Source organism: Pristiophorus japonicus, chromosome 1 (genome assembly GCF_044704955.1).
Source record: "Pristiophorus japonicus isolate sPriJap1 chromosome 1, sPriJap1.hap1, whole genome shotgun sequence".
NCBI classification, from domain to species: Eukaryota; Metazoa; Chordata; class Chondrichthyes; family Pristiophoridae; genus Pristiophorus; species Pristiophorus japonicus.
Window position 1 is genome coordinate 505,313,997 of NC_091977.1, and position 13,301 is coordinate 505,327,297.

General features: G+C 44.0%; 1 protein-coding gene across 1 annotated transcript in view; it reads right to left on the reverse strand.

Annotated features, from left to right (window-relative positions):
- Positions 1 to 8,752: 8,752 nt before the first annotated feature.
- adgrb1a (adhesion G protein-coupled receptor B1a) overlaps positions 8,753 to 13,301 on the reverse strand; it is a 691,398-nt gene continuing 686,849 nt past the window's right edge. Inside the window, exons 34-35 of the mRNA XM_070888471.1 lie at positions 11,677 to 11,730; positions 8,753 to 9,682 (exon numbers count right to left, since the gene is read on the reverse strand). Coding sequence (XP_070744572.1) covers positions 9,488 to 9,682; positions 11,677 to 11,730 — 249 coding nt within the window. The 3' untranslated portion in view covers positions 8,753 to 9,487. The remainder of the gene's footprint in view (positions 9,683 to 11,676; positions 11,731 to 13,301) is intronic.

Genomic DNA, 13,301 nt, shown 5'->3' on the forward strand with positions numbered 1-13,301 from the left:
AATCAAGCCGACAGCGGTGAAAGGACGAGCTGTCCACTCAGGCAGACTGCCTGTTGTGGGGTAACAGCGTAGTGCTACCCAAAAAGGGCAGGGAGACGTTCATCTTGGATCTCCACAGCACACACCCGGGTATGGTAATGATGAAAGTGATAGCCAGATCCCACGTGTGGTGGCCCGGTATCGACTTTGACTTAGAGTCCTGTGTACGGCAATGCAGCGTGTGTGCTCAGTTGAGCAACGCGCCCAGAGAGGCACCACTAAGTTTGTGGTCCTGGCCCTCCAGATCATGGTCGAAGATCCATGTCGACTATGCAGGCCCGGGTCTCGGTAAAATTTTCCTGGTGGTGGTGGATGCTTTTTCAAAATGGATTGAATGTGAAATAATGTCGGGAAGCACTGCCACCGCCACCATTGAAAGCCTGAGGGCCATGTTTGCCATCCATGGCCTGCCTGACATACTGGTCAGTGACAACGGGCCATGTTTCACCAGTGCCAAATTTAAAGAATTCATGACCCGCAATGGGATCAAACATGTCTCCTCGGCCCCGTTTAAACCAGCCTCCAATGGGCAGGCAGAGCGGGCAGTACAAATAATCAAACAGAGCCTCAAACGAGTCACAGAAGGCTCATTCCAAACCTGCCTGTCCCGAGTACTGCTCAGCTACCGCACGAGACCCCACTCGCTCACAGGGATGCCCCTGGTTGAGCTACTCATGAAAAGGACACTTAAAACCAGACTCTCGCAGGTTCACCCCAACCTGCATGATCAGGTAGAGAGCAGGTGGCAGCAACAAAATGTAAACGATGGTCGCGCCACTGTGTCACGGGAAATTGATCTGAATGACCTTGTGTATATGCTAAACTGTGGACATGGTCCCAAGTGGATCGTGGGCACGGTGATAGCTAAAGAAGGGAGTAGGGTGTTTGTAGTCAAACTAGACAATGTACAAATTTGCAGAAAGCACCTGGACCAAACGAGGCTGCGGTTCACAGACTGCCCTGAACAACCCAGAGCAGACACCACCTTTTTCGAGCCCACAACACACACCCAAAGGATCAATGACACTACCCCGGACCAGGAAATCAAACCCATCACACCCAACAGCCCAGCAAGGCCAGGCTCACCCAGCAGCCCTGCAGGGCCAACAACACGCCAGCCCAGCGAGGGCACAGCCAACACACCAGATCAGACATTTGTACGGATACGGTCCACCAGGGAAAGAAAGGCTCCCGACCGCCTCACCTTGTAAGTAGTTTTCACTTTGACTTTGAGGTGGAGTGATGTTATGTATTTGTAAAGCATGCACTCCCATGTTCCGCCACCAGGGAGCGCATCCCCTGAAGTCCCAAGGGGTCCCAGCATCCCTTGGGAGCACTATATATAAGCTGACCCCTAAGGCCTGTTCCTCACTCTGGAGTGTCTTAATAAAGACTGAGGTCACTGTTACTTTAACCTCCCTGTGTGCAGTCTCATCTGTGTTAGGAACACAATAGGGATGATTTTGGACCTGGCCTGGAGGCGGCATATGTTAAACAGCTTCCCACTGGTACTGTAGTTTAGTTCCACTCCAGTTTAAGAATTGTATTTAATGTATTCAGCAAATTTAAAAAGGCACCGAGATAAAAGGTGTTTAAAATGCTAATGAGCTAAGCCTTGAAGTTGTTTTCCCCCAAACTGTAAACAATAAGCAATTAATTAGCCATCTCAATGGTTCACAAACTGCTCATACATATTATGTTGAGGTGTCCCTGGTCCCAGGTGCTTAGCAGAAGCTGTCTGCCATCTCTCAGGTTGTAAATAGTCATAAGGAGAAATTAGGGCAGATGACCAAAAGCTTGGTCAAAGAGGTAGGTTTTAAGGAGCATCTTGAAGGAGGAAAGAAAGTTGGAGAGGCGGAGAGGTTTAGGCAGGGATTTCCAGACTTGGCGCCTAGGCAACAGAAAGCACGGCCACCAACTTCACAAAAGCCTTCGACACTCAACCGTGAGGGATCATGGACATCCTCCTCAAATTCAGCTGCCCTCAAAAGTTTCTCACCATTCTCCACCTGCTCCACGATGACATGCAAGCCGTGATCTTGGCCAACGGATCCACCACAGATCCATTCCACATTCGGACCAGGGTCAAGCAAGGCTGCATCATCGCACCAACGCTCTTTTCGATCTTCCTTGCTGCAATGCTCCATCTCACCCTCAGCAAGCTCCCCACTGCAGAGCTAAATTACAGGACAAACGGGAATCTGTTCAACCTCCGCCGCCTGCAGGCCAGATCCAAGGTCGTCCCATCCTCCATCATCGAACTACTGCCTGCGTCTGCGCACACTCGGAGGCCGAACTCCAAGCCATCATCAACACTTTCACCGAGGCATACGAGAGCATTACACTAAACATCCGTAAGACAAAGGTCCTCTACCAACCTGCCCCCGCCACACAGCAGTGCCCCCCGGTTATCAAAATCCACGACGAGGCCTTGGACAACGTGAACCATTTTCCATATATCAGGAGCCTACTGTCAACAAGGGCAGACATCGATGATGAGGTCCAACACCACCTTCAGTGTGCCAGTACAGCCTTCGGTCGCCTTAGGAAGAGAGTGTTTGAAGACCAGGACCTTAAACCCAGCACCAAGCTCATGGCCTGCAGAGCAATGGTGACACCCAGCCTCCTATATGGCTCAGAGACATGGACTCATGGACTATGTACAGCAGGCACCTCAAAACACTGCCTCCGCAAGATCCTGCAAATCCATTGGCAGGATAGGCGCACCAACATCAGTGTCCTCGCTCAGGCTAATATCCCCAGCATCAAAACACTGACCACGCTCGATCAGCTCGCATGCCTGACATGACACTCCTAAAACAAGCGCTCTACTCGGAGCTCCGACACGTTAAGCGAGCCCCAGGTGGGCAGAGGAAATGCTTCAAGGACACTCTCAAAGTCTCCTTGAAAAAATTTAACATTCCCACTGATACCTGGGAATCCCTGGCCCAAGACCGCCCAAAGTGGAGGAAAAGCATCTGGGAAGGCACTGAACACCTCGAGTCTCTTCGCTGGGAGCAAGCTGAAGCCAAGCGTTGACAGTGGAAGGAGCGCACGGCAACCCAGGCACCCCACCCACCCGTTCCTTCAACCACCGTCTGCCCCACCTGTGACAGAGACTGTAGGTCCCACATTGGACTCTTCAGTCACCTGAGAACTCATTTCTAGTGTGGAAGCAAGTCTTCCTCGACTTCGAGGGATTGTCTAAGATGATGATGATGACTCCCCCATCCTTTCCTCGTAGTCCTGCAATTTTTTTTTCTTTCAGGTACCTATCCAATTCCCTTTTGAAAGCTACGATTGAGTCTGTCTTCATCACCGGCAGTGCATTCCAAATCCTAACCACTCGCTGCGTAAAAAAAGTTTTCCCTTGTGTCGCCTTTGGTTCTTCTGCCAATCACCTTAAATCTGTGTCCCCTGGTTCTCGACCCTTGTGCCAATGGGAACAGTTTCTCTCTATCTACTCTGACTAGACCCCTTATGATTTTGAACACTTTTATCAAATATCCTCTCAACCTCTCTGCTCTAAGGAGAACAACCCCAGCTTCTCCAGTCTATCCACGTAACTGAAGTCCTTCATCCCTGGAATCATTCTTGTTAATCTTTTCTGCCCCCTCTCTTAGGCCTTTACATCCTTCCTAAAGTGCAGTGCCCAGAATTGGACACAATACTCCAGTTGAGGCTGAACCAGTGTTTTATAAATGTTCATCATAACTTTCTTGCTTTTGTACCTCATGCTTCTATTTATAAAGCTCAGTATCCTGTACCCTTTTCTAAGCGCTTTCTCAACCTGCCCTGGCACCTTCAACAATTTGTGCACATATACCTCAGGTCTCTCTGTTCATGCACCGTCTTTAGGATTGTATTCTTTAGTTTATATTGCCTCTCCTCGTTCTTCCTACGAAACTGTATCACTTCGCACTTTTCTGCGTTAAATTTCATCTGCCACGTGTCACCCATTTCAGCAGCCTCTCTAGTCTTCTTGAAGTTTATTCCTATCCTCCTCATTGATCACTATACTTCCAAGTTTTGTTTCATCTGCAAATTCTGAAATTGTGCCCTGTACTCCCAAGTCCAAGTCATGAATATTTATCAAGAAAAGCAGTGGTCCTTGTACCGACTCCTGGGGAACATTACTGTATACCTTCCTCCTGTCCGAAAAACAACTGTTCATCACGACTCTGTTTCCTGTCACTTGGCCAATTTCATATCCATGCTGCCACTGTCTCTTTTATTCCATGGGCTTCAATTTTGCTGGCAAGCCTATTATGTGGCACTTTATCAAACGTCTTTTGTTAGTCCATGTACACCACGTCAATTGCATTGCCCCCATCAACCCTCTGTTACCTCATCAAAAAACTCAATCAAGTTAGTTAAACACTATTTGCCTTTAACAAATCCATGCCGGCTTTCTTTAATTAATCCACACTTGTTCAAGTGACTGTTAACTTTGTCCCTGATTATTGTTTCCAAAAGCTTCCCCACTACCGAGGTTAAACTGACTGGCCTGTAGTCGCTGGGTTTATCCTTACACCCTTTTTTCAAAAAAGGGTGTAACATTTACAATTCTCCAGTCCTCTGCCACCACTCCCATATCTCGGGTCCAAGTTTCCCTAAAGATAAAAAATGGCGTTCACTTACCTGGACGCCTGTTTTTTTTGGCCCCTCAGCACTGAAAATAAAAATGCAGTGTTCTCACCACATGCGCACCCTCTGGTGCCGGCGCTACCCGATCTGAACTCGCAGGGCGGAGCCTCCAATGTGTGCTTAAACCGCATAGCGCATGCATTGGAAAAAAAAAGGGCACCAAATCGCGCATGCACACAAATAAATTTTAAACCCACTGCCCATGCGTAGTAAAAAGTATTAAAAAAAACAGCACATGTGGGGACTGTGTGGATCACCACTGAGAATCAATTGGTGGCAGAGGTGGAGTTGCAGGTAGGAAATACAGCTTCGTTCACGAGATGGCTGCAATGGAAGGGCACAGAGAAGGTGAAAGGGCCAGGGACGGAGAAGTGAAAACCGTAAGGACAAAGAGATTTCGCGCGGAATAAATTGAGTCCCTGATAGACTTAATCGAGAGTAAATGGGGAGTTCTTGAGAACAAGGGGAGCTTCGGTAAAAATAAGCTTAAACCGTCTGCACTTGCAAAAGTCTGGGACCAGGTCACAGTCGAGTTTAATGCAATGTCCACGACCCCGAGAACCGGTGCGCAGCTGAAAAAGTAGTGGCAGGACCTCCGACAAGAAGTGACTGCAATACATTAAACTTACATTTATTTGGGCTTTTAAATATATGTATATTTATGCACTGCAATAACATCTGTAAATGTGATCTGTGTGTGTGTGTGTGTATATGTGTTCAGATGGACCCTCTCTTTAAAAAGTTCTATTCTCATCTTTGCAGAAGATTGTGTCACAGATCAACCGAGAACGGTCACAAACTGGAGGCCCGCCAAATAGGCTGCAACTAACAGCCGTGGAGCAGAGGATAGCGTCAATGATTAAATGCCACAGAAGACGAGCAGCAATCAATGCGGAAGCTGGGCCCAGTTTTCCATTCGAGGGTAAACCCTGCAAATTGCAGTCTGGGTTGGCTAAATGTTACATACTGCATGTGCTTCCTACGCTTCTCCTTCCTCAATGCTGCTAACCAAACATCTATCTTTTGTTTCGCGGAGGTTGAGCATCAGGAGGAGACAGAAGGTGCACCTAAATTTGAAACATAGAAACATAGATAATAGGTGCAGGAGCAGGCCATTCGGCCTTCGAGCCTGCACCACCATTCAATATGATCATGGCTGTTCATGCAACCTCAGTACCCCACCCCTGCCTTCTCTTCATACCCCCTGATCCCTTTAGCCGTAAGGGCCACATCTAACTCCCTTTTGAATATGTCCAACGAACTGGACTCAACAATTTTCTGTGGTAGAGAATTCCACAGATTGAAGGAGAGAATGTTCAAGAAAACGCCACGCCAGATATTCCGACTCAGGACAATGATGGGCAGCAAGAAGTCATAGACGAGATGGTTACCCTGGATTTGGATGTGCTGAACCCCTCGAGGATTCCAAGCCCTTTCATGAGCGAATCAAGTGAGAGGACTTTTCTCGGTGTGACGTCTGAGGCTGCGGGTACAAGTGTGTCGCAGCAAGCCACACCTGCGAGACGTCATAGAAAGGTGAACTCCTGACCTAATGTAGAAACACTGGACTCTGAGAACATAGGACAACTTGTGGGGATGAGCAGGGAGAACATCCAATAATATCGATTGCTCTTGGAAGCCTTCGGTGGGTTGAGGAAAGAGTTGGGGGGACTGTCACTACAGGTTGAAAGACTTTCGGGACGGTTGAACGAGGTAGTATCGGCAACAGGGAAGCTCACCCAGGTTGTCCTTAATGCGAGGAGCGCTTTCCACTCTGCACCAAATTCAAGGGTTGATCCTGAGGATGACTTTGAAGAGGAACCCGGGCATTCCACTGTGACAAATTTTGGCTCTGTCCCTGTTGTAACCCAGCAGCAAGAAACGCAGCACCGGAAAAGAAACAGATTACGGGGGTACGGGGGGCAAGGATGCAGAAGTCTGCAACTACGGTCACGCACAGGGGTAGCGGCATCTACTGGGGCAGGATTGGCGCACAGTGCTAAGGCTTTAGTTGATCTTTTTAAAGCTTGCCACGGCTTTGAATAAAGTTTTTAAAGTTATGAAGGTTTAAAGATAACTAAGGTTAAGCTAATTACAACGGTGCTGTACAAATGTTTAATAAACATTTTAATTTTGGACTTTTACCCTAACTCCTGCACTTCATTTATTAATGCTGCGCTAATAATTACAGGATAACCAGGCTCAAAGTGTAAAATGGCCTCACCCCTTGCAACCTATTGGTTTGAATGATACAGAGGCAGGTTCCAGTTCTAAGGTGTTCATGGATCCTGCCTTGTTCTGGCTCACTGATGCATGCAACGAAGGACCATGGTGCATACATCAGTGATGCTCACCCAGTCTGGATCCATGACCACCTTAATCTTATTGTCCACCTAAGCACTCCAACACTCCAAAACTTTATTGAAACATAAAAGATTTGTGGTGAGAATATTTAATATATATTATGTAGTTTCCATCTAAGCACTCCAATACTCCATAAAAACATAACAGATTTGTGGTGGGATTTTTTTTAATTCAATGTAATATTCCACCTTTATTAGAAATCACTGCTGCTTCCTGGAGTGTCTTTTGTGTGCAGGACCTTCGGCCTGGGCTAGCAGCGGGCTGCAAGGGTGGAGGACCTTCGGCCGGGGGCTAGTAGTGGCTGCAGTCCATGTCGAGAAAAAGTGGGAGGCTGCCCTTGTGCAGTGAAGAGACGACTGCTTTGAAAACCTGCTGGATGTCTACGAAGATTCTGAAAACTGTTGGATTACCTTGGTTGGAACCTTCTTAGAAGATTTTTGGACCCAGAGACATCACTGGAAAAATTTTAAATTTTTTTTCTTCAATGGTATGGCCTGATTACATTCAACCTCGAAGGAGCAGCATTTTTGATAAGTTTATATTTTAGACTTTTTTTTTTACTTACATACAGTTCTTGTTGAATTTTTAATTTTGCTAAAACTTAAATTAAGAGTCAGGGAGTCCATTTGGCCAGGGATAGGAGCAGGCCAGCACAGATTTCTGTAAGTGAAGGTCAGGGTTTTTCCTACGGTGCTTGTAGGGTTTGTGCGTTGGTTCTAAAAATTTATTTCGGGAGGAAACTTGGCCCTTTTCTCAGAAATGGCGCAGGAGCCTTCTTTGCAGGTACACCAGCGCCAGAATGTTTGGCGCCAAACATTTTAGCGTTGGTAGTAGATGCCGGCGTACCAACATTTGGGAATCTTTGGATTGAACTTCAGCGCCAAAAATATCACTGTGCACTGAAAAAACAGCACCCAGTGCTGGGGAAACTTTGGCCTCAATGAGGTTTGCAAGATTACGGTGAGTACCTCCGCAATTTCCTCCTTAACCTCCCTCAGCATCCTGTTGACAGTCCAGTTTATAAATGGAAAGCTGCAAGAGCAAGTCAGCTATGGATGAGCCTTCACAGTGATTACTGACAGGCTACTTGGGCCATGGGGTGCATCATAGATGAATCTAATCCTGTCCTTACTTAATATTCATTCACGTGTACATCCCAGCATGGATTAAGAGATAGTGATCACGAACCCTGGCAATTTTGTTTTTCCCTCCTTGTAGGAAACTGCAACATTGCGGTTGCTGCTTCAACCGAGATTGATTAAGTCAGCACAGATTAGTGACTGAAGCTCGGACCCCCCAGGTCTGTGTGGTTAAGGACCATACCACACAATATATTGTACTCACTAAGCATTTGAAGGGGTGGTCTTACTACAGATTGAAATAACTGCCATAAGATAACAGGGAAAATGTATTGCCAGTATATATTACAACAGCATTATTAAAAATATTCATTTTAAGAAGTCATCTAAAAGCAGGGAAATGGGGCTAAGTGGGTAGTACTTTCACAGTGCCGGCACAGGTTTAATGAGCAAATAGCTTTTTCTGTACTGAGATACTCTTTCAGTAAAAAAATGATTCTGCATAACCTTTAATCACACCACTAGAAAAATGGCAAGTTTAGACTCCCACAGGTCTAGGTTTGAGATAATCTCAGTCTCTGATTTTTCTTGCACTGTTCTGATGAGTTTTAATAAGTACGCTATTTATAGTTTACACTTTTATTAGAAAGGAGACATTCATTTTGTGCTCTGAAAACTGTACATAAAACTGACAAACACAGATATAGGAAACCAGAACCAGTTTAACCAACCATAAAAGTAGAATCTCCGAAGGTCAACGATTATTAAACACATGGCATAACATTAGCTTTACTCTGTCATTGTACATAACACTGTTAAAGTCTGTTAACTTAACAGGAAATTAAACACAGTAGAAAGATATTTAAGCTAAAAGTCAATAGGTGTAATAATTACATATTATACAGCAGGGCAGCCAAGGTCCTTGTGCTTTCAATTTATATATCTAAAATCTTGACAGGTACATCACAGTTTTTTTAAGTATGTTCATTGTATTTACTGTTTGAAATTCATTTTTTTTAATATAATACACAATATGACAAGAAAATGCCATTAAATTTTGATGCAAAAAATGCTTGCATATCAAGCAATCAACACTAAACTGAAGTTACTTGTTTTTTTTATATATTTATATATATATTTATATATATATATATTTGCCCATTACTGTCTTTGATAAGAGTTTCTGGACTACGGTTACTGTGTTCGCTAACGTGTTTTCTCACCGCAGTGAGACAACACGACGCTGACTGCATCACAAGGTTTAAAACAATATCTCTCTGAGAACAAGATATCTGTACTGTAATAAGGTTTCAAAAGAAACCAATCTGTTTTAAAATAAAAAAAGGTCACTCCTCAGGTCAGACTTCAGTCTGAAGATCAATGATGTCCTGTCCACCGAGTGGTATTGTTGCTCCCGTTTTCTCCCATTCCACTGTTCTCATTTCTAAGGGAGACTGTTGGGTGGGATCCAGTTCCTTTTTTATCCATGTGGGTGGAGACTGCATCTTTCGGATTCCTTCCCAAGGCCGCTTGATTGGAGTCTGCTTCTCTTGCTGTTGGGGCAATAGGCAGCTTAGTCATTACAGTTAAGTCCAGAGAAACCCAAGCCCAGAAATTCCAATCAAAGTGCTTCCCGTTCATTCTAATCACATAACACCAATGCATACTGGGACTGAGATAAATGCAGAACATTCTGGAAGTACACAATAGACCAATTAGCATTTGAAGGAGAAAGATTTCCGAGAATGATTCCAGGGATGAGGGACTTTCGTTGTGTTGAAAGACTGGAGAAGCTGGGGTTGTTCTCCTTGGAGCAGAGAAGATGGAGAGGAAATTTGATAGAGGTGTTCAAAATCATGGAGGGGTCGAGACAGAGTAGATAGAGAAAAACTGTTCCCATTTGCAGAAGAGTCGAGAACCAGAGGACACAGATTTAAAGTGATTGGCGAAAGAACCAAAGGCGACGCAAGAAAAAACTTTTTTACGCAGTGAATGGTTAGGATCTGGGATGCACTGCCTGAAAGGATGGTGGAGGCAGACTAAATTTTATCTTTATTTTTCATAAGGGAGTTGGATAAGTATCTGAAGGAATAAAAAAATTCAGAGCTACAGGGAAAGAGCGGGCGAGTGGGACTAGTTGAGAGTCGGTGTGGGCTCGAAAGACCGAATGGCCTTCTTCCGTGCTGTAACCATTCTATGATTATTCTTTCAGCTGGGAAGCTTCATTAGATATGAGTGCCATCTTTCTATTTAAAGCTGCCTTTACATTGCGTGAGATCTGTGCTAGTGGTGTCGGTTTCTGAAATGCATAAACAGATAATCAAATGTTTCTTGGAGCAGAATGGTTCCCGTGCTACTGTGACTGAGTTAATATATTTGCAGTTGGGAGCCCGGGGCAAGGCCAATTTTGCAGCAAAGATTTGTTTGGATGGAAGGTTTGATGGACGGACGTCAAATATTGAGGAGACTTGGGCATATTGTAGTTACGTGCGTAACTTACCTACCTAAAAGTCCGCAATCTTTTGGGTCACGTAACTGGTTTGCGCCCAGATAATATGTGTCTCTGGGCGCAACTGTGACGGAAACTCCAGTCCCACATATTTAGTAATTTTTACTGAAGTCTCTCTAGGAGTTGGCTTGGTGGTTCCATATATTAGAACACTGAACAAGGTTGGTTCACTTTATAACCTGTTTCAATTTGGCTCCATCTCTGCTGCCCACCCCTCCCCCCCACCCCCCCACCCCCCCACCCCCGTCCGACAGCATCAACAATCCGAAGTGGCAGCTCAGTTCTGAGACCTTTTATCCAGAAAACCTATCATGGTCTGGTACAACGTGGCACGACATTGCATTGCTATTCAGCAGAGCCATATTTGAGTCTTCTAAAATTACAATTTTGAAACGGTGATGGGACATTGAAAGAAACACAGTTGAATTAATCATAAAGTTGTAGAAAACTTCCATTTTTAAACACGGCTGACTGCTGTTAAGATCCCAAGGAGCTTTACCATATATCTAATTCATTCAACAACCTTTAATGTTCCTTGGGACCATGTAATGTCATCTGTGGAAAGCAGTGCAAAATAATGTAAGTTGTAAAGTGGGGATATTTTCAATGAATTTCACTTTATTACCTTTATGTGTCAGAAAGTGGTTTCATGAAACTTTCTTTGGGTGGATTAAATACATTGGTAGACCATAACAACGTTTCTCTGCGATTGGCAGAAGAGGAGGAAGAAAGACAGGCAAGCACAAAGATTAAGTGGTTGCAGAAGTCAAGTGCAGACCACAAAGCGGGACTTGAAAACAAACATAAGTGAAGGTTAGCTATCTGTCATGACCTCTGTCAGATGCATCTTTCCATACAACCTGTTCTCTCTGTATTTAGTCCTTGGCACATAGAGTGTATTGCTGTGAAATCATCGAATTCCAGGACTCCCAACTGAGAACTCTCTGCAGTTACTAGGCCAATCCACTGAGCACTGTGCTAGAGGCAACCTGAAAACATTGAACTGTTAATAATTCAGTTAGAAAGCCCCATACTTACACTGAGATTGGTTTTATCACTTCCTGCTGATGAAACACTCCATCGTTTCACTGCCTATTAATAAAAAAAAAACAATTCTAAAAACTAAAAATGCAGTGAAGTATTGACAGGCAATAGTACCACAGTATGAACAATCAGCACCTAAACTACAATAGTCTGTTGGAGAAGCAATAGAAGCAATATCAACAGGCATCTATCAGTATTCAAACACCGGTCAAACTTGGGAAGGTGGTGGGGGGCCAGGATCAGCAATGCCAATAAGGTATTGAATCTGCAGCAATTTCTATACTAACTCTGTAATTTGCACATTTTTGATTTGATCTGATCTTCAAATTGAAGTTTTAGCATGCAGATCGTGACCTGGGAATTGTCAAAGACTCGTGGCCAGGGTCGCTGTTTGTTTCTCCTGGACTGAGCTACGTCAGAAATTCTCAGTAACAGTGTCCTTTCAAATATACTAATTAAAATATCACATGGAATCTTTAAGTACGATTTATTTTGATGGGACAAGAATTGTTGACAGAGGTAGTGTAATATATTAACTCCAACACTGCACAACACCACTGCCATTAGCTTTCTCTTTTTCCATGGTTTACAATTATCGTGCTAGGAATAAAAAGGACAAAATAATAACTATGTGATTTCAAAAGACTTTGTAGTAACATTATTAGGGAGACTTTTCAGGTTTTTTTAAAATAAAGTTTTACCACTGTGTGCCAAAAAAATCACTGCAAGGCCCATTACCATGATGTCATAATGATAAAAGTGTTGGTTTAGGTACTCCAGCACACAGCAATTACAATTCTCTTTGGAGAATGATGATAATTGCACTTTTAACACATCACAATTTATTGCCATAGTTTTATACAGCATGGGGCAATCTGAGCCAAAATCCAAATTCACCTAAATTTCAAGAGCTTTGATCAAATTAAACTAGTCCAAGCTATTGCCAGTAAAATTTGAGCACTTGCAGTTTGTTTTTTGTCAACATTTTTTTAAGCATACCTCATCGTCCCCAAAAACATAATCATAGGCAAGCATCCAGTTTTCAGAATCTGATAAATGTACAGCGCCGGGCCACAACTGCACTTGTGCAAAGTTCCATGTAGGCAAAGCTGGAATTTTTAAAAATCTAGGCTGAAAACAGCCTGGTAAGATAAGACAAACTACAGGCTTTGTGCAGAGATGGTAGGATGAGGAATTGAAAGTCTCATGAAGCAAGTGGTGGAATGTTGAGATGGGATAGAATATGTCCCGAATTTGGATTTTGGCTCAGACTCGATGGGCCGAATGGCCTCCTTCTGGGCTGTACTATTCTATGATTCAATGAAAAGGCATAGGGCGGTCAGAAGTAACTGAGTACAGGAAGTCGAGACATCAAACTGTGGGCGGGGTTGGTAAAGAATGTAACAGAAAGGCCAGAGCAACTGGAGACAGAAAGGAAAATAGATAAAAGGGGAAAGTACATAAACAGATAAAAAGCTTCAAAAATCTTGGTACAGTAACTGAATATGTAAAGGAAAAAATTTTAATTATTTGCTTATTTGTATAGGCAGCTATCAATAAAACATAAATAAAATGGAGCGGAGAAGGTGGTTCAAAAATATATGATCACCACAGTTTTC